The sequence below is a fragment of the Macrotis lagotis genome, chromosome 1 (genome assembly GCF_037893015.1).
Source record: "Macrotis lagotis isolate mMagLag1 chromosome 1, bilby.v1.9.chrom.fasta, whole genome shotgun sequence".
Classification (NCBI taxonomy): Eukaryota; Metazoa; Chordata; class Mammalia; order Peramelemorphia; family Peramelidae; genus Macrotis; species Macrotis lagotis.
The window spans coordinates 860190511-860208813 of NC_133658.1; the positions used below are offsets into that span (position 1 = coordinate 860190511).

An 18303-nucleotide genomic window follows, 5' to 3' on the forward strand; every position below is an offset into this window, starting at 1 on the left:
TGTTCTAAGACCTTTCCCAGTTCTGACACTCTGTTCTAATACTTCTCTCAGATCTGACATTCTTTTTTTTTTTCCCAAGGCAGTGGGGTTAAGTGGCTCGCCCAAGGCCACACAGCTAGGTAATTATTAAGTGTCTGAGGTCGGATTTGGACCCAGGTACTCCTGACTCTATTCACTGCGCCACCTAGCCACCCCCAGATCTGACATTCTTTAAGGTCCTCCCAACTCTGGCATTCTGTATGCTAACTTCCCTCCCAGCTCTAACATTTTCTGTTCTCTCTCAATGCTGATATGCTGCATTCTACAATTCTATAGGTAGACAGACTTTTTCCTGTAAAATCAGAAACAAATTGTGAGGAGGAAGAAATCAGAAGAAGAATTATTGTAAAATGAGCGTGCCAAAGGCCAGGTTGAACTGAGGTCAAAAGAGGCTTAGTGAATAGGAGCAGTTTCCAGAAGGAAGGAGGCCATCACCCCACTCTCTTCTGTACTAGTGAGACACTACCTAGGAAGCTAATTCTAGGATGGGTGCTACCTAGGAAACTATGTCACAGATAGATTTTTGAGCTAGAAGGATCCTTAGAAGACACCCAGTCCAATCACTTTTTGCAGGATAAAATACAGTATTAAAATAATTATTTGACAAACTGAGTCTCCAAGAAGGGAATTGACTTGTCCAGGGTTACATAGGTAAGAAGCACTTGGTTCAAGTGCCACATCCTTCAAGTGACCTTTTCTGATGGCTTAGATATTGCCCTGCACATCATACTTTGTACTTATCCTTAAACGTGTTGTAGTCTCCTAATATAATATAGGTGCTTTAAAGACAGGCCTGTCTCTCCTTTGAACTTGGCAACCTTGAATCATAGTAGGCCCTTAATAAATGATGATGGATTGATTAAAGGGCAGATTCCAAATAATGTTGAATTGAATTCAGTTGTCTTTTTGGCTATGATTGGTACTATAATTCCTTGGGTGAAGGTGGGGATGAGGGTGGAGGTGTGAGACAATCTGTGGCTCTTAGGTCTGCCATAGGAGTACCCCTTTGTACCCCTAAGCCACTTAACCCCACTGCCTTGGAAAAAAAAGAATTTCAGATCTGAGAGAAGTATTAGAACAGAGTGTCAGAACTGGGAAAGGTCTTAGAACACAAATGTTAGAGCTGGAAAGGATCTTAGAACAGAGAATGTTGGAAACAGACTCTAGAATGTTAGAACTGGAAGAAGTGTGTGTGTGTGTGTGTGTGTGTGTGTGTGTGTGTGTGTGTGTCTGTATGAAACAGTGGGATTAAGTAATTTGCCCAGAGTCACACAGTAAGTGTCAAATATCTGAAACTAAATTTGAACTCAGATCCTTCTGACTCCACTATCCATCTCACTGCCTAGCTGCTCTTCCCCTTGCTTTTTCTATTCTGATCCATTGATACGTGTTCTGAATTTACTGTCCCCGCTGGCTTCTCAAGGGCTAACCCAGCCAGAAGTGGATACTCAGCAACCTCACCACTGATAACTACCTCTGTTCTGCCTTCCTTAGGTCATGAGTGTGCTCCTTTTCATTGAGCACTCAGTGGAGGTGGCTACTGGCAAAGGATACTGCAAAATCCTACAGATGTCATACTACAAGATCGGTATGGACTGGGCAAGGGGGTGGCTTCAGTAGGTAGCTTGTGGCTGAGGGACGAGGTGGAAGAAAAATACCTGAATTAAGAAGGCCTTGCTAGCCCTTGGGGATAGGAGGCAGGAGTCCCTGGGGCTGTCACCGATTGTGCTCATTCACAGACTCTCTGGATGATCTACCCTCTGCCGAACCACTTCCCAGTAATGGATAGAAAGTTTATAAGACTGCCTTTTTTTTTTTTAAAAAAAAAGATTTTATTTATTTTGAGTTTTACAATTTTTCCCCTAATCTTACTTCCCTCCCCCCACCCCCCACAGAAGGCAATTTGCCAGTCCTTACATTGTTTCCATGGTAAACATTGATCCAAATTGAGCGTGATGAGAGAGAAATCATATTAAGGAAGAAACAAAGTATAAGAGAAAGCAAGATCAGAAAATAAGATATCAAGTTTTTTTTTTCAAAACTAAAGGTAATAGTTCTTGGTCTGTGTTCAAACTCCACAGTTCTTTGGATACAGATGGTATTCTCCATTGCAGATAGCTCAAAATTGTCCCTGATCGTTACACTGATGGAATGAGCGAGTCCATCAAGGTTGAACATGACTCCCATGTTGCTGTTAGGGTGTGCATTGTTTTTCTGGTTCTGCTCATCCCACTCAGCATCAGTTCATGCCAATCGCTCCAGGCTTCCCTGAATTCCCATCCCTCCAGGTTTCAAATAGAACCATAGTAAGACTCTCTTTTTTCACTGGTGAACACATTGACCCTCCAACTCCCAACTCTGTGTCTTTCCATTGGCTGTTTTACATGCCCTTCCTTCCTATATTGGAATCCTAGAATCTTGTTTCCTTTAAAACTCAACTACGCTGTTTCTCGCCCTTACAGATTTGCTTTGTATTTAATAACAACGACAACAACGATAATAGTAACTGCCGTTTACACGGGGCCTAATATGCGCCAATGACTTATTTTGTTACAAACATGACTTGGTTTCGGATCTCACAACAACTCTGGGAGGCAGTTATTATTATTTCCCTCATTTTACTGATGAGGAAACTGTGGCAAATAGAGATCCAGTGACTTATCCAGAGTCACCTAGCTATAAAGTGTTTGAGGCTTCATTTAAATTCAGGTCTTGCTGATGCTGTCTCACTGCCCCTGTGTATTTTCAACCTATCAAGGATTAGAGCTCTAGTATGTGAAGGGAGCTCAAAGACCATCTATATAGACCTGTGATCTCTCCTGAGGCTCTGTATCCCCAATGGCTAGTGAAATGACTGTCATTTAGTAAATGCTTAATAAGAACTTGTTAATTAAGCGGACAGATTTGATGGTTAACGAGTCTATAAACTGTAGGAACTAGAGGGGAACTTAGAGACGATTCAGTTCTCTCATTTTCTAGGAGAGAGTAAATGACTCCCCCAAGGTCACACATTTAACTAGTAACAGAATCTAGAACCTAGCCCTAGAACCCAGATCTCTAAATTCTTTTTTTTTTAGGTTTTTGCAAGGCAAATGGGGTTAAGTGGCTTGCCCAAGGCCACACAGCTAGGTAATTATTAGGTGTCTGAGACCGGATTTGAACCCAGGTACTCCTGACTCCAGGGCTGGTGCTTTATCCATTACACCACCTAGCCACTCCATCTTAATTCTTTCTACTCTATTATATTGCCCATCTCAGATCCACTCAAAGCAGATCAGAACAGAAATTCTGAATGGGAAGAAACCATAGACACATGAAGACACTGAGGAGTAGAGCAGTTAGATGTTCGACGATGAATCCCTGAGTTAGAAAGAGGCAGAGCCCTCATGGGAATGCAGGTTTGCTGACTCCAGGTTCACTCCCTGAGGCTGGACCCCCAGGCCCTCACTGTCCTTTCCTTTGGTTTTCAGCTGATATTGTCTCCAGTTTCCTGCTCATCATCATGCTTTTTATCATCAGTGTGAGCTTGCTCTATGGCGTACTTAAGGTAAGAGGTAAAACTCAGGGGTTCATCAATCTTGGGGGAAAGTTTCCATGTGTGTGTGTGTGTGTTTGTGTGTGTGTATGTGTGTAGAAAATGCAAATGGATTCACATCTCCACACTATGCTGGGAGACTTTGGGGGCCACCATTATATTATGTACTCCTGGGAGTGAGCTGCCATCTTTCTGAGGGAGTCTGCTTCTCTGGGACCACCTTGTAACCTGAGTGATGCTAAGCTGAGTGAACCTATGAGGAACTATTTGGGAACTCTCATAGATAGTTAGATACATCCAATAGATGGTCATCCATAGGAATTAAAGTAATGATTATAAGAGCTAGCATTTATATAGCTTAATATTTGCAAAGCCTGTTCCATATAATGCCTCTTTTCATTCTCACAATAGTCCTGGAAAGTGTGTGCTGTTATCTCCATTTTATAGATGAGGAAACTGAGGCAGACAGAGTTTAAGTGACTTGGTTAGGATTACCAGCTTCTAAGATAGGAAATCAGACCTTATTGTCACCAAGGTCTGGTCTACCTACTACCTCATCCAGCTGATTAGTGCAACTGGTATAGTGCAAAGAATATGGGATTTTGAAGTCAGTAAACCAGGGCTCAAGTCCTTACTTTCCCTGTGATCTTGGTCAAATAATTTTCTCCCTCTGAGCCTCAGTTTTACTCATCTTTAAAATGGAGGGGTGGGTGGGGGCAGCTAGATGGTGCAGTGGATAGAGCACCGACCCTGGAGTCAGGAGTACCTGAGTTCAAATCCGATCTCAGACACTTAATAATTACCTAACTGTGTGGTCTTGGGCAAGCCACTTAACCCCATTTGCCTTGCAAAAACCTAAAAAAATAAAAATAAAAAAATAAAATGGATGGATAGGATAATGCTTGGTTCATCTATCTTGGAGAAGATCAAAATGAGAAAATAATTGCTAAAAAAAACTATATATCTTTCTGGGAACCTTCCCATACCATAGTAACACCAATTTTCTCCTCTGTTGGCCCACCAGAATGCCTGAAATCTCATTGTTAGAGATTCATTTCTTTGAATTTAATATTTGTTCTCTATTGCAACGCAAACCTCCTTGGGTAGGACAACACAGGAAACTGTTAGTCATTTCTCCGTAAGTGTGAGTGAGTTTCTTGCAGGGGGGGGAGTGGGGTTAGTTTCCTGGCAGCTACTGACAGCAGAGAAGGAAGATTTTGTGGGAGGAAGGAAAAAAGAGTGGGAGGGATTTTCTGGAGTCAGACAAACCTTCTTGGGTCCCCACCAATGTTCTCTGGGGGCACTAGATACCTTCCTGGGGGCTGTTGCTCAGAGGAGGAGAAAGCAGGCCCAGAAAAGCTCCCCAAAACAGATAAATATCCTTGACCTCCTGGGAGTTGGTTTTGTATGTAGACTTGACCAATGCTGGGCAAGTAACGGAAGTGGGATTGGGAAGGGGTATGTTGAGAAAGAACCAACTTTGGGAAAGAACAAATTTGGGAATGCAGAGAGCCTAATCAAGAGATGTCTACCATGAAAATAACAATTTGGGGACTGATGTGGAAGTTTCTTTTGAGGCCATCATGAAATCTGACCCCTGAACTACCAGTTGGATCACATTGGGAAAGTGTAGCCATCTTTCTGAGGGAATGTGGTTCTTTGTGGCCACCCTATTTGTACACGCCAATAATTTGCAATGGATGTCTTTGGGGATCACATAGATATAACCCTAGAATCTATGTCTATCAGGAAGTCCTTGCAAGGTCTCTGAACATGGACCCAAGAGTCATTTTCTGTCTTTGTTTGTCTTTAATGAGCTAGAATTTCATCTTGGTCATAGGTTTATGGTGAGAATTCATCAAAAGACTGGAGTAATCATTAATCTAAATAACACTAGGTCCTTACATAAAACTAACATCAATAAATTTTAGGGCCCTTTTATAATAGCTGATCTCATTTAGTCCCTCACAATAGTCCTGTGATCTGGGATTATTATTCTCACTGGACAGAGAAGAAATCTGAGGCTTGAGAAGGGAAGCAACTAGGCCAAGGTTACATAGTGAGTTTTGTGATAATGCTCTGATTAGAACCTCACTGTCTTCTGGCTTAGGACCTCAGACCATGGAGGCAAAGGGAGAAAATTCAGGCTCAAGGTTTCTCTCCGACCTGAATCATCTTAGTATGCAGACCCCTACTTGTCTCCTCTCTTTGACCATGAGACTATGGGTGAAGAACAGATACTTTCCTAATCTTATGCTCCGGAAATGGAGCAGAGACCAACAATGGGCTTGTATTCTGTGGCATCTGTGGGGCTCTAACATGGGACTTTTGACTCAGCATCACTGGAAAGAGGAACTATCTCCCCTCTGCCTTTGAGACCCACAAAACACCCAGAGACAATAAACAACATACCTCAAATGACACTGTGGGGGAAGAGGTCCTGAAAAATGGAGTCCACAGGGAATCAAATAGTTTGGTCCTTTTGCCATCAGAGATTTGCTAAGCTGCTGTCTGTCACATTGCTTGAGATTAGACCATTAGATAGTCATTTCTTTAGGTTAATAAACTCAGAATTCTGGAAGAGAAACCACCTATATAACCTATTTATTGTTCACTCTTTAGCAGGAGCCAGAGGATAAACTACTTTCTTTGACAAAATAAAGGATAAAGACTTTGGGTCTGGGACAAAAGGAAAAATCATTTTAGGGCTTGCCATTAGGAGGTCTATGTTGGTGCCAGGGCAGCAAGGTGTTGCAATGTATAGAATGTCAGGCTAGGCATCAGGAAGTCTCCTCTTCCTGAGTTCAAATCCACCCTCAGACACATTAGTTGCTTGACCCTGGGCAAGGCACTTAACTTTAGTTACCTCAGTTTCCTCATCTGTAAAATGAACTGGAGAAGAATTGGCAAACCAGTATCTTTGCTGAGAAAACTCCAAATGGGCTCACAAAGAGTCAGATACAACTTAAAAATCGACTGAACAATAACTGGAAGACCTGGGTGGTCTCACAGGATCATAGCATCACCGATTTAGAGTTGAGAGAGCCCTTAGAAATCACCTAGTCCAACTGCTTCATTTTGCTGATGAGGAAAACAAGACCCAGAGAGGTTTAGATTTACCTAAGGGGCAAAGACTGGGGTTTGAGTTCAGTTCTTTTTACTCCAGATCTGGAATTTAAATCATGATTTGGATGCAAGTGGATTCAGCAACAGAAGGATACTGGGTCTTTAGAATGGGACAACTCTGCAAGTAGAGGAGGGGAGGAATATGTCAAGTGGAAGATGGAATGATGTTAGGCAGGGAGTCTGGAGTTCAAGGAAGGTTGAGGTTGATTTTCTGTCCCAACCAGGGTGACACATCAGTTTTAGGTCTGCCAAGTGGAAATAGAGAACTCAGAAAGGACTTGGGACAATCAACAAACAGCATCCACAAGTATTTGAGGAATCAGCAATGATCTATCAATGGAATGATTCAAGTCAAACCCTCCCCTCCCAAAAAAGAACTTTTTTGTCTAAAATAAAATAATCCAACAGTGGTCTAAAATTTGCATTCTATTTCCCTGGCCTGGTAGTAAGTATCAGGAGATTGTAGACTGAGAGCTGGAAGGAACCCCAAAGCCTTTCTAGTCTAACTCTTCATTTTATATATATAGGGAACCAAAGCCTAGAATGACTTTCCCAAGTTTACTCAGGAAGTTTCAGATATGAGGTCTGAGTGTTCTTCTAATTGTACCTTGTGGCTTCTATCCTGGTCTTCCAGAGGCATGGGATCTTTCTAGAAGTTTGGACCTCTTCCCTTCTCTAGATTCAAGGTTCTTTCATGATCAGTTAGTTAAATGATGCCTTTCCTTTCCTTTCCTTTCCTTTCCTTTCCTTTCCTTTCCTTTCCTTTCCTTTCCTTTCCTTTCCTTTCCTTTCCTTTCCTTTCCTTTCCTTTCCTTTCCTTTCCTTTCTTTCCTTTCCTTTCCTTTTCCTTTTCCTTTCCTTTCCTTTCCTTTCCTTTCCTTTCCTTTCCTTTCCTTTCCTTTCCTTCTTTCCTTTCCCCTTCTCTTTCCTTCTCTCACTCTCTCTCTTTCTTCCTTCCTCTCTCCTTCCTTGTCTTCCTTCCTTCCTTCCATCCTTCCTTCCTTCTGGGGTTCTTGTAAGAACTGAATACATTGGTTCTTCAAGAAGGGCAGGTTGACAGTCAGAAAACACACACTCTCTCTTTTTTCAGAACCGGGAGCGACATCTTTTGCCCTTCCTGTCTCTGCAAATCATGGATTTTCTCCTGTGTCTTCTCACATTGTTGGGGTCCTACATTGAACTTCCTGCCTACCTGAAGTTTGGTTCTCGGGGGAGCCGAAATGTGAGTATCCAGACTTCTGGACCAGCTTCAACCTTGGGTTTATGGCTCTAGGTGCAGTGGGGTAGGCAGCTATTGAGACTCACATACTCAGGGTGAGCACAAGACTTCTTAATGAGGCTGTTGATGAGAGTATAGTTTCCTATTTATTTTTAAATTTTTTTGGTACAAATTTTATTTGTTATCAGTGATATATTTGGGCTTACTACTTAACTAGATCTAGTTACTTAACTGGATTCATCAATTGAAAATTCCCTCCAGCAATGTAGATTGAAATTCTGCCATGTCTGCCTTTCCTATGCTATTCAACTTTTGCCTATGTCTTCCCCAAAGTTTGTTCCCTAGGAGTCTCTTGGCCTACTGGAGTCCTTTATCAATTTCTCCGAACATCACCAGGATATCAGGGGAACACTGTTCACTTCTGCTCTTTCTGGCTGACTAGACAATGTTTTAACTTGATGACACTATTTAATTAGTTTTATTAATATGTAACTAATTACTATTTAACCCTGTCCTTTTTGGGGAGTTTCTTATTGTTTATATCAGTCCCTGGGATATATGATTCTGGTATAGGCAAGTGAGAAAGATCCCTTGTATAGCATATTCCTCACTATATTAAACCTAAATGGGCAATTCGTGCCACAATCATTTGGCTGGTTAGTATGGTCTTTTTCATTTTTTGAAGGACTACCAGTAGTTTATTGCAGTCTACTCACAAAGCTTCTATTTTGGGTCTTTGGAAGCAGTTGGAATGTTATATGGCAACAGTTGTGAAATGGTAAAATGTTCTAGGTGGCAGAGCTGGACATGGAGTCACTTACTAGCTGTGTGATGCCAGGCAAATCACTTGACCCTGTTGGACTCAGTTTCCTTATCTGTAAGATGAGATACATTAGGAAAATTTTTTTCCTGTTTTTCTGAATAAAGTAGAATTTTTCTTTGGTTGAGATTTCTTTCTTAGAGGAGGTCATATTTACTCCCCTATTTTATAAAGCAGAAAATTTGCTTTCTCATTGACAGCAAACAAATTTATTTAAGGAGTGTTAATTTATAGGTATTTTTGACATCCTATATTTTTTATTTGAAAAACTACAAAAAATTTTCATTTTTGCCTTTTGTTTTAATATAATTTTACAAAGGTACTGCTTCCTCTTCACTTACCAGTGAGTCATCCACTGGAACAAAGGGGAAAAACATTTTTTAAATAAAAGTCAATTAATATATTATCTTAATGGAGGAGTACATGTAGCATTCTGCATCCCTGGACCTCTACCTTTCCAACAAAAAAGAGGGAAATGCAAATTCATACTTGTTTGCTACCTGAAAAGTCTATTGTCCATGGTCCGCAGGAATTTGTACAGGATTCGTTATATCCCAGGTATTACCCAGAGGCTCAAACCTTCAAGGGACCATCAGGTTGGGGGCAGGAGTGCAATTCTCAGATTTTTTTTTGTAAGGTTGCATAAATACCTTATTTGAACTCAGTGATGGACTAATTGTAAAGTTAGTGGCTCTGTGTGGGTGAGAGTTCAGGTTGAGCAAAGAAAACATAGGGCATTCTCTCTCTAGTTCTATAGCAGGGCAGGTGGGAGGCAGTCAGATGGAGGGGACAGGTATCAGAAAAAGCTGATGAAACAAACAACAGACCAGAAACTGGCAAGTGGGTGAATTAGAATCTTCCTGAACAAAGAAGAAGAGAGAAACCTTAAGTTCACCTTTCTTAAATTTCAGATGTTTTGAACCCTCAGAATCTTTGGGAGAAATAATTGTCCTGGTGATCTGAATTTTCTGGCTAATTGAAGGCTACTCGGAAAACCCATTTCTACAGATTCATAGAATGTTAGATTGGGAAGGATCTAAACTCAGATCATAAAATGCCAGAACTGAGAATGTCAGACCTCAGAATCATAGTGTGAGACAGTCCCAATAGATTATAAAGCATACTCCCTTTTTGTTTCAATCTTTGTTCTTCAAAGTCTTTTTTTTTAAATGCTTTAATTAAGCAGTAAGGTGGAATAGGACATTGAGGCATACTGGGATCCATCATGGCTCAGCTCTTTTCTGTCTTTTCAACAGACCCTTTGATGGAGGCATTGATGGCCTGTTTGTCAGATCTTTGGATGGCCCAAAGCCAGGAGGGAAAGCTAACATGTTAGATGATAGAATTAGGATGCAAAAAGACCTTGGCAGGCCAGAACGATGGGCTGCTTCTAATGACAGGAAATTTAATAGGGATAGATGTGAAGGCTGACATTTAGGTTGAAAAAAATTGACTGAACAAGTATAGCATTGGGACGTAGGCAGGGGGGAAGTGGCGTGTGGTTAAAAAGTAGTCATAAGACCTGTGGTTTTAATGACTATAACCTCCTTTTGAGTCAACAGTGTGATATGGTAGCCCTAAAAGTTATTGTGAATCTCATGTAACTACAATAGAGGTGCAGTGTTGACTAAATCTGGTGTGTACTGGATTTAGTCCTGGGCAAAAAGGACATCTAGAAGGTATGGAGCAAGTGCCTAAAGTCAGGAAGACCTGAGTTCAAATCCAGACTCAGACACTAGCTGTGTGACCCTGGACAAGTCACTTCACCTTTGTTTCAGTTTCCTTTTCTATAAAGTGGGGATAATTAATAGTAGCAGGGTTGTTGTGAGGAACAAATAAGTAGAAAGTACACTTCTTGCTATCTAAATGTTAACTATTAATATTTAGATTGACATTGACTGATTGAATTTCAATCAGAGAAGAGTGATCAGAATTGTGAGAGGCCAGGAAATCCTCTAAGGATCAGCTGAAAGAACTGGAGATTTTTAGTCCCCCAGAAGAGATTTGAGGAGGCAGAGTTGGTAGTGGCAATCTTGAGGTAGAAATTCTAGGCTCATGCTCCTGAGCATTACTAAAAATAGTTGACATTTGTCTAGTTTGTAAAGTGTTTTATAAATATTACCTCATTGAATTCTCACAACAACTCTGAGAAATAAAGACTATGATTATATCCCTTTTTGTTGCAGTTCAGTCATGTCCAGCACTTTGTGATCCCATGTACTGGAGCATGCCAATACTCTTGGCAAAGATATTGGAGTGATTTGCCATTTCCTTCTCCACTTAAGTGACTTGCCCAGGGTCACACAGCTAGTAGATGTCTGGAATTGAATGAAGTCAGTTCTTCCTGATTCCAAGCCCAGCATTCTATTGATGGCAACACTTAACTGCCTCTGTGTCCATTTTACAGATGAAACTGTAAACTAAGGGAAATGGTGTCAAGTGACACAGGATAAGACAATTATTAAGTCCCTGAGCTGTGATTTGAATTCAGGACCGCTTGACTTCAAGTCCAGCACCCTATCTATTCATTAGCCTCAAAATTCAAAAAATGTAGTCTTCTCATAGTCAGGAGAAACAAGCAACATAGCATGTTTTCCCAAGCAGTTGAAAAATAATTCTTTATTTAAAAAAATTCCCAAAGCATAATGTCTTTAAATGAATGTACAAGTAGAACAAGATTCAAAGAAATACAATACTGAAATACTGACTTCCACGTTTATGTACCTATAGTTCATTCCTGGTCCTGGATTAGTCTGTCAAGTGAATTCAACTCACATATCTTTCTTTTCTTTCTTCTTTCTCCAGAAAGGGCCCTTCAAAGTCCCCCTCATGGCTCTTCAGTTGTTGGACTTCTGTCTTAGCATCTTGACCCTCTGCAGTTCCTATATGGAGGTCCCTACCTATCTCAACTTTAAGTCCATGAATCACATGGTGAGTGTGATCTCTAGATCTCCTGATTGCTAGAAAAGTTTGGTGTTAATCATCCTGAGCTACTTAGGACGTGGGATCCAATAGGCCTTCATCCCTAAGGTGAAGATCTTGAGCTATAAGTGATGGGAGCTCAATTCAGGTCATCAGGAGGTTCCCTAAAATAGCTGTCATTGACATCTGTTCCTGTGACTGTTGCAGAATTATTTCCCAAGTCGAGAAGGCATGACTCAAGACCAATTTGTCAAGCTGATGATTGGATTCACCATTGCATTCATCATTGTCCTTATCTTGAAGGTATGTTATTCCCCCTTGGCCTTACCATTCCCTTTTTCCTCACAACCACTTAGGGTGCATGTATGGCACTCTGGGTTCTGGGGCGCTGAACTTAGTAGACTCAAGTATAGCTCCTGGCAAATTGCAAAAACTGGTGAAATTTATCATTTATACTCTTGCCTCTACCTTCAGTTCTGACTTTCTTTCTCCCTCCATCTCCCACCATCCCAGGGAACTGAGGACTCTCATAGTATTCTAGGTCTCTCCTAATAAAAATCAATTATACTGAGAGATTAGGGACCATCCCCTTTCCCTCCCACCCCCAGCAGGGTATAGGGTTTCATGATTCATTCTCTGAACTCCAGTCAATCTTTTCAGGTCTACATGTTCAAATGTGTTTGGAGATGCTACAAATACATAAAATCCCTAAATCGGATTGAGGATAAAGTCAATACCAAGCTCTTCCAGAAGGTGAGCACTAAGCTTAAACTCCTAACTAGGGTGGGATAATGAGGGTTTTGTTTTAGGGAGGAGACATTAGAAGAGTGTGTTCATACTTTTAAACTTATAACTATGCACAAAATATGGAGAGTAGAACCAAATCTGCAAGAAAAATGGGTTAAATGGGTCCTCTCAGTGACTGCTGGTTAATTTAGTTCCTTCCAAGCCTGGCCTATCCCTGTGTCCCTCCTCCATCCCAGCCACCTCAATCTCTTTTCCCTCCTACTTCACCTGAATTACGGGCATTGTTGCTGCTGCTTATCTTTGGCCTGGAAATGGCTAGTTCTACCTCTTTGTGAGTGTGACCTCCAAGAACCTTGGGGGGAAGGAGAGAAAAAGAGTTGGAAAGCTGGAGTTAATTTTTGGAGGAGGCAATCATGTTTAAGTAACTTTCCCAGGATCATAAAGTGTTTGAGGATTTGAATTCAGATCCTCCTGAATGAACAATTAATACTCTATCCACTGTGCTACCTTAGCTGCCCCTGAAGTTAGTCTTAAAATTAATATTTAACCAGGGTTTTCATCTGTCTCCCAAAAGACTTAGACCCAATCTACATTTTTTAATGTCCTCTTCCCTTTGGGGGAACCCAGTGACCCGGTGGCTGGTGCACTGGTACCAGAGTCAAGAAGATCTCAATTCAAATCTAACCTCAGACTCTTATCAGCTGTGTGACCCTGGGCAAGTCAGTTTACCCTATTTGCCTCAATTGCTTCATCTGTAAAATAGATTGGAGCAAGAAATGGCAAACCACTTCAGTATCTTTGCCAACATAATCTCAAATGTGATCATGAAAAGTCAGACATGTTGGAAACTACTGAACAACAATTTCCAGACTCTAGGTACAGTGCTTTACCCACTGCACCATATAGCTACTCACTTCTAATTGTGATGATTTTCCTGACCTCCAGTCTAACTCTGCCATTCCAGAAGTTTCACACATTGCTCCTTTGTTTGTCCTTCAGATACAGAGTTAGAAGGAAATCTGTCTCACAAGTCAATGATTTTCCACTACACTGAACTGTCTAATATGGACCGTAGGCTAAACAACTGATCCTCACTTATTAATAACTTCCTTGCTCCTGCTTTCAATTTTGAAAATCATTTCCCTTTATAAATGAATAGTCAAATTGGTTAATTAATCTGTTATTTACAAAAAGATGTAAGCACTATCTTATATTTTTACTCCCAGATCTCAACAGGTTGTAGTACATGGGGCAAAGATGATAAAAATGAATTTGAATGAGCCTAAGTACAAAATTCCACACTTGAATTATTATTTTAATTTTTTAAAATATAAAAATAGACATACATATATAAGATTAAACTTATTTACTTTTGCCTCAGAGAGGGCAGATCTTACTGGCAGGCTGATTTTAGACTAATAGAAAGAAGACATTTCTAGAAAAGGAAAAAACAAATCCAGGTGTACTGATAATGGATTTTTGAGGGGTGGATGTGACTAGAAAGCAATTCATGGGAAGAAGAGCTTGGGGTTTTTTCGTGTTTTTTGGGGGGTGGTGGTGGATTGAAAGAGTTTGGTATGAGTCAGCTAGGATATAGCTGAAAGAGTAAATTAAAATTTAGGCTGTCCCATTAGAGAAGTGAGTAGTTGCTAGTCATCTCTCTTCTGCTCTGGTCAGACCACTTCTGGAGTATTTTTAGATCTGGGCACCACATTTTAGTATAGATTTTTGACAAAGTACATACATATTCAGAGGAAAGAAGGCAAGATAAGAAAGAACTATCAGACAAGTCTGTTCAGTGAGCTGATACCATAGTATGCAGAGTACAGGGCCTGGAGTAAAGAAAAACTGAGTCCCAATCCAGTCTCAGACATTTATTGTGTGATCTGGGTAAGTTACTTAACCCTGTTTGCCTCAGTTTCCTCATTTGTAAGATGAACTAGAGAAGGAAATGGGAAACCACTCCTGTATCTGTGCCAAGAAAACCTCAAATGGAGTCACAAAGACTCAGATAGGACTGAAATGACTGGACAGCAACAACAATAGGGCAAGTTATACATGTCTTGGTTTTAGGAAGGAGGGATTTTTCTCTTGGAAAAGAAAAGATTAGAGGAAAGACAAGCCTAAGGTCTTCAAGGAGTTAAAGGGCTATCTTCATGGAAGGGGGATTAGGTTTATTCTGCTTGACCCTAGAGGGACTGAAAGGAAATGTTAAGTAATGTTTTTTGATGAATTGACAATGCAACGGGCTGCCTTGTAAGGTAATGAGTTCACTGTCAGTTGAGATCTTGAAGGAGAAGCTGGATGATGACTTTTTTGGGGATGTTGGTGTTGTAGAAAAGATGCCTAATCACATATAGGATCTCTAGAGACCCTTCCCACACTGAGGTTCTTGGATTCTGTAGGAATCTCAGTAACTGGGCCATAGTTGGGGAGCAGAGCCCTGGAATTGGCCAGGAATCCATCACCCACCTGACTCATCTCTCCCTCCTAGGTGCTCCTGCCTACCTATGAGGAAGCCGTGGCAATGCCGTCCAAGGAGCTGGCCCCACCCCCTTACTCGGCTGTGTGAGCTGCATCCTTCCCTCCTCCCCAGGGCCAAGTTTCTACCGATGCTTCTTTTTGCTTTAAGTGGCCCCAGTTACTGTCAGGCTTCCTTTCAGATGTGTGTGTGTAGCTCCCCACCCTAGCAGAATTCTGGTCTCTTTCACCCCTTTGGGGTCTGTTATTGATAACCACAAGTAGAATGAATGATCTTGACTGATGTTAGAGGGGACCTTTCATATCATCTGCTCCAAACCCTCTGATTTTACAGATGAGGAATCTTGGGGCCAGAAAAGGAAAAGGACTTGCCTAACGTTGCACATAGAGTAAATGGCAGAACTGGGATTCTGACTCAGATTCTTTGCCTCTAAAGTCAATTGTTCTTACCCCCCCAGCAAGCACTATGCTGCCTCCTATTTGAATCCATGGAACATTTTTGTCAATAAATGGTTGGTCGGTTCAACCCCATGATGGTTAATTTGATCCAACAGCTTTCAATGCAGGCAAACTGAAATGAATGGGTCGACCAACAGCCAACCAAGCCCTGAAATTCATTTATCTTGCTGATTGACTGAACGCATGGGGCCTTGTTCTCATCACAGTTTCGATGGATATGGGGCCTAGAAGACTCTGGACCAGAATAATGCCCTTTCTCCCTTCAGAATCACTTCTCTATTGGCTACAGCTTCTGAGAGAGGGTTCTAAAGGCTTGGTTGTTGACCCTTCTGATGGAGCCTGAGAGGTGGTCTAGGTATGGGGCACCCAGGGGAGCTGGGACTGGGTGAAGGGAAAAAGGCTTGATATGTCAGGCTACTGGGCCTGGTAGAGTTGCTTTCCATATGTAACATGGAAGGGCTTCAATAAAATTGCATTAAAGCTTCCTCTATGACTCACTCATTTCTTGAAACTTGAACAGTATGGAGACTAACTGGAAACTCCCACTCCTCTTTCACTCTGGGGTCCTTCTCAGAGCATGCATAGAACCATGGGGATGAAGGGGGTGGGGATAAGAGGACAGAGAGATGAAGGATCTTATTGGCTGAAATGATTCTTCTCTGCTCTAACACACAGAGATCATATAATACCTGTGTGTCCTTGGACAAGTCATTTGGACAAGTCACTGTTCTCACAGGAAAATGAGAGGGATCCTTTCAGCATGGCATGTCAGAACTGAAAGGAGTCTTAGGATAGTCCAACCCTCTCCTTTGGTGGAGGAGAGTAGAAAAGGGAAATGATTATTCCAAGATCACACAAGAAATTAATAAAGGATTAGAATCTAATTGAGGGGTGATTCTTATCAGATCATTTCCTGATTATTCCTCAGATTAACCCTCACTTCAATTCAACACATATATTAAGGCATCTAGGTGTAATAGTGACTACAATGGTTAGCTTAGGAAGACTCTAGTTTAAATCTAACTTCAAACATTTTTCTAGGTATGTGACCGTGAGCAAGTAACTTAATTTTAATCTTCCGTTTTCTCAATTATAAAATGGGGATAATAATAATGCCTATCTGCCAGGATCAATGAGACAATTTTCTTATAAAATACCTGGTACATAGGAGGTGATTAATAGATACTTATCTTCCTCCTTCCTGAGTGAATTGCAAAAATAAGTCACTTTGTTGGGCACTAGGGATTTACAGATTAAAAAGGGCTAGTCCCCTCTGCCAGCAAACTTACATTTTACTTGGGAGTAGAAGGGATTGTACAGAGGCATGCATAAAAGAAGGTATCATCTGATAGAAGAAAAGGAGAGACAGGAAAAATGGAGAGAAAGAGGACATTTTCATTAAAAGGGTGGGGGGTAAGGATCAGGAATGGCTCATGAGAGAGGAACAATATGAAATGAACTCAGAAGTAAAGGGTTTCTGTAAGGTAATGATGAGGACAGAGCATCCTCCAGGCATGGTGGCAACTTGTGCAAATGCATTAAGGAGGGAAATGAGATGTTGAATTCATGCAACAAATCCATGTAAGAAATAGAATTCATGAAGAGCAATAATATGGAAGAAAATTGGAAAGGTAGGTTGGACTCAAATTGTGTGTGTGTGTGGGGGTCTACAACTACAGCCTAAGAATTATTTTGAATTTTACCCCTAGAGGCACTGGGGATCCATGGACAGTTTTTGAGTAGAGGAGTCACACCATAAGAACTGGTCTTGGGGCAGCTAGGTGGTACAGTGTATAGAGCTCCAGCCTGGGAGACAGGAAGACTTGAATTCAATTTTGGCCTTAGACACTTAATAATTACTTAACTGTGTGACCTTAGGCAAGTCACTTAACTCCATTGCCTTGTTTTAGTTTCTGAACTGAATAGTGGTCAAGGGGTGGAGAGAAGGCAGTTGGTATATTCTAGGAATCATACATCACTTTGCAAAAGAAACAAAGATGAGAGATAAACCATTGTGTATTGTGAGTAGCAACTGGGTTAATCTGTTCAATTCAATCAATGGTATTCAACCACACTGAACAACTTTTGTGTTTAGAGAAAGAGAAGTGGGAGACAGATACAAGGAAGACAAGATGCTGGAATAAGATTTATAGATGCCAAACAAAATAAATTATACAATAGAATCCTAAATGACTTCTTTTCCAAATGTGGATCCAAATTTACCCAAGACTAATGTTTTCCTTCATTCCAGAACTGTTTACCTCAACCCCATGGAATCCTGTCTTTCTTTTGCCTATGGTTCCCCTATTATAGGGTTCCTCTCAGTTTGCCTTTGTGTTCTTGTCAGAGACTTCCCCTTCTAAAGTGAGAAGGTAGCTTTTGTTTCTCCAATTACTTGCTATGAAAGTTTTTCAACATTTATCCACATGCGTATGCATATTTATGTTACATAATTTCCTTCCACCCTCCCTTCCCACCCCCTTTTCCTCAACGGCAAGCAGCCTGGTGAACATTGTACATACTTATTTGTGTTTAACACATTTACAGATTAGTCATTTTTGGCATGAGGAATTAGAACTAAGGGAAAAGAAAGAAAACCATGAGATAGGAAAGAAAACATCAGAGAAATTTTTAAAAAAGTGAACATGGAGTTCATTCAGATTCTGTGGTTAAGTTGTTTTTTATCTGAATGTGGATGCTGTTGTTCATAACAGGTCTCCCAGGTGACTAGAGTTTCTTCTCTTCCCACCATCTTCACTTGCTCTCCAGATCTGATCGGCAAATTTTCTTTCTTTATTTATTTTTAATTTTTTTTTTTATTTTTAAGGCAATGGGTTTAAGTGACTTGCCCAAGGTCACATAGCTGGGTAATTATTAAGTGTCTGTGGTCCCATTTGAACTCAGATCTTCCTGACTCCAGGGCCAGTGCTCTATCCACTGCACCACCTAGCTGCT

General features: G+C 40.9%; 1 protein-coding gene across 2 annotated transcripts in view; it reads left to right on the forward strand.

Annotated features, from left to right (window-relative positions):
- Positions 1-15834, forward strand: part of LAPTM5 (lysosomal protein transmembrane 5) — a 41934-nt gene extending 26100 nt beyond the window's left edge. For both annotated transcript variants that reach the window (XM_074217890.1, XM_074217891.1), the window contains exons 3-9: positions 1534-1627; positions 3510-3586; positions 7791-7922; positions 11545-11670; positions 11869-11964; positions 12322-12414; positions 14903-15834. In XM_074217890.1, coding sequence (XP_074073991.1) covers positions 1534-1627; positions 3510-3586; positions 7791-7922; positions 11545-11670; positions 11869-11964; positions 12322-12414; positions 14903-14980 — 696 coding nt within the window. In that variant the 3' untranslated portion in view covers positions 14981-15834. The remainder of the gene's footprint in view (positions 1-1533; positions 1628-3509; positions 3587-7790; positions 7923-11544; positions 11671-11868; positions 11965-12321; positions 12415-14902) is intronic.
- Positions 15835-18303: the final 2469 nt, after the last annotated feature.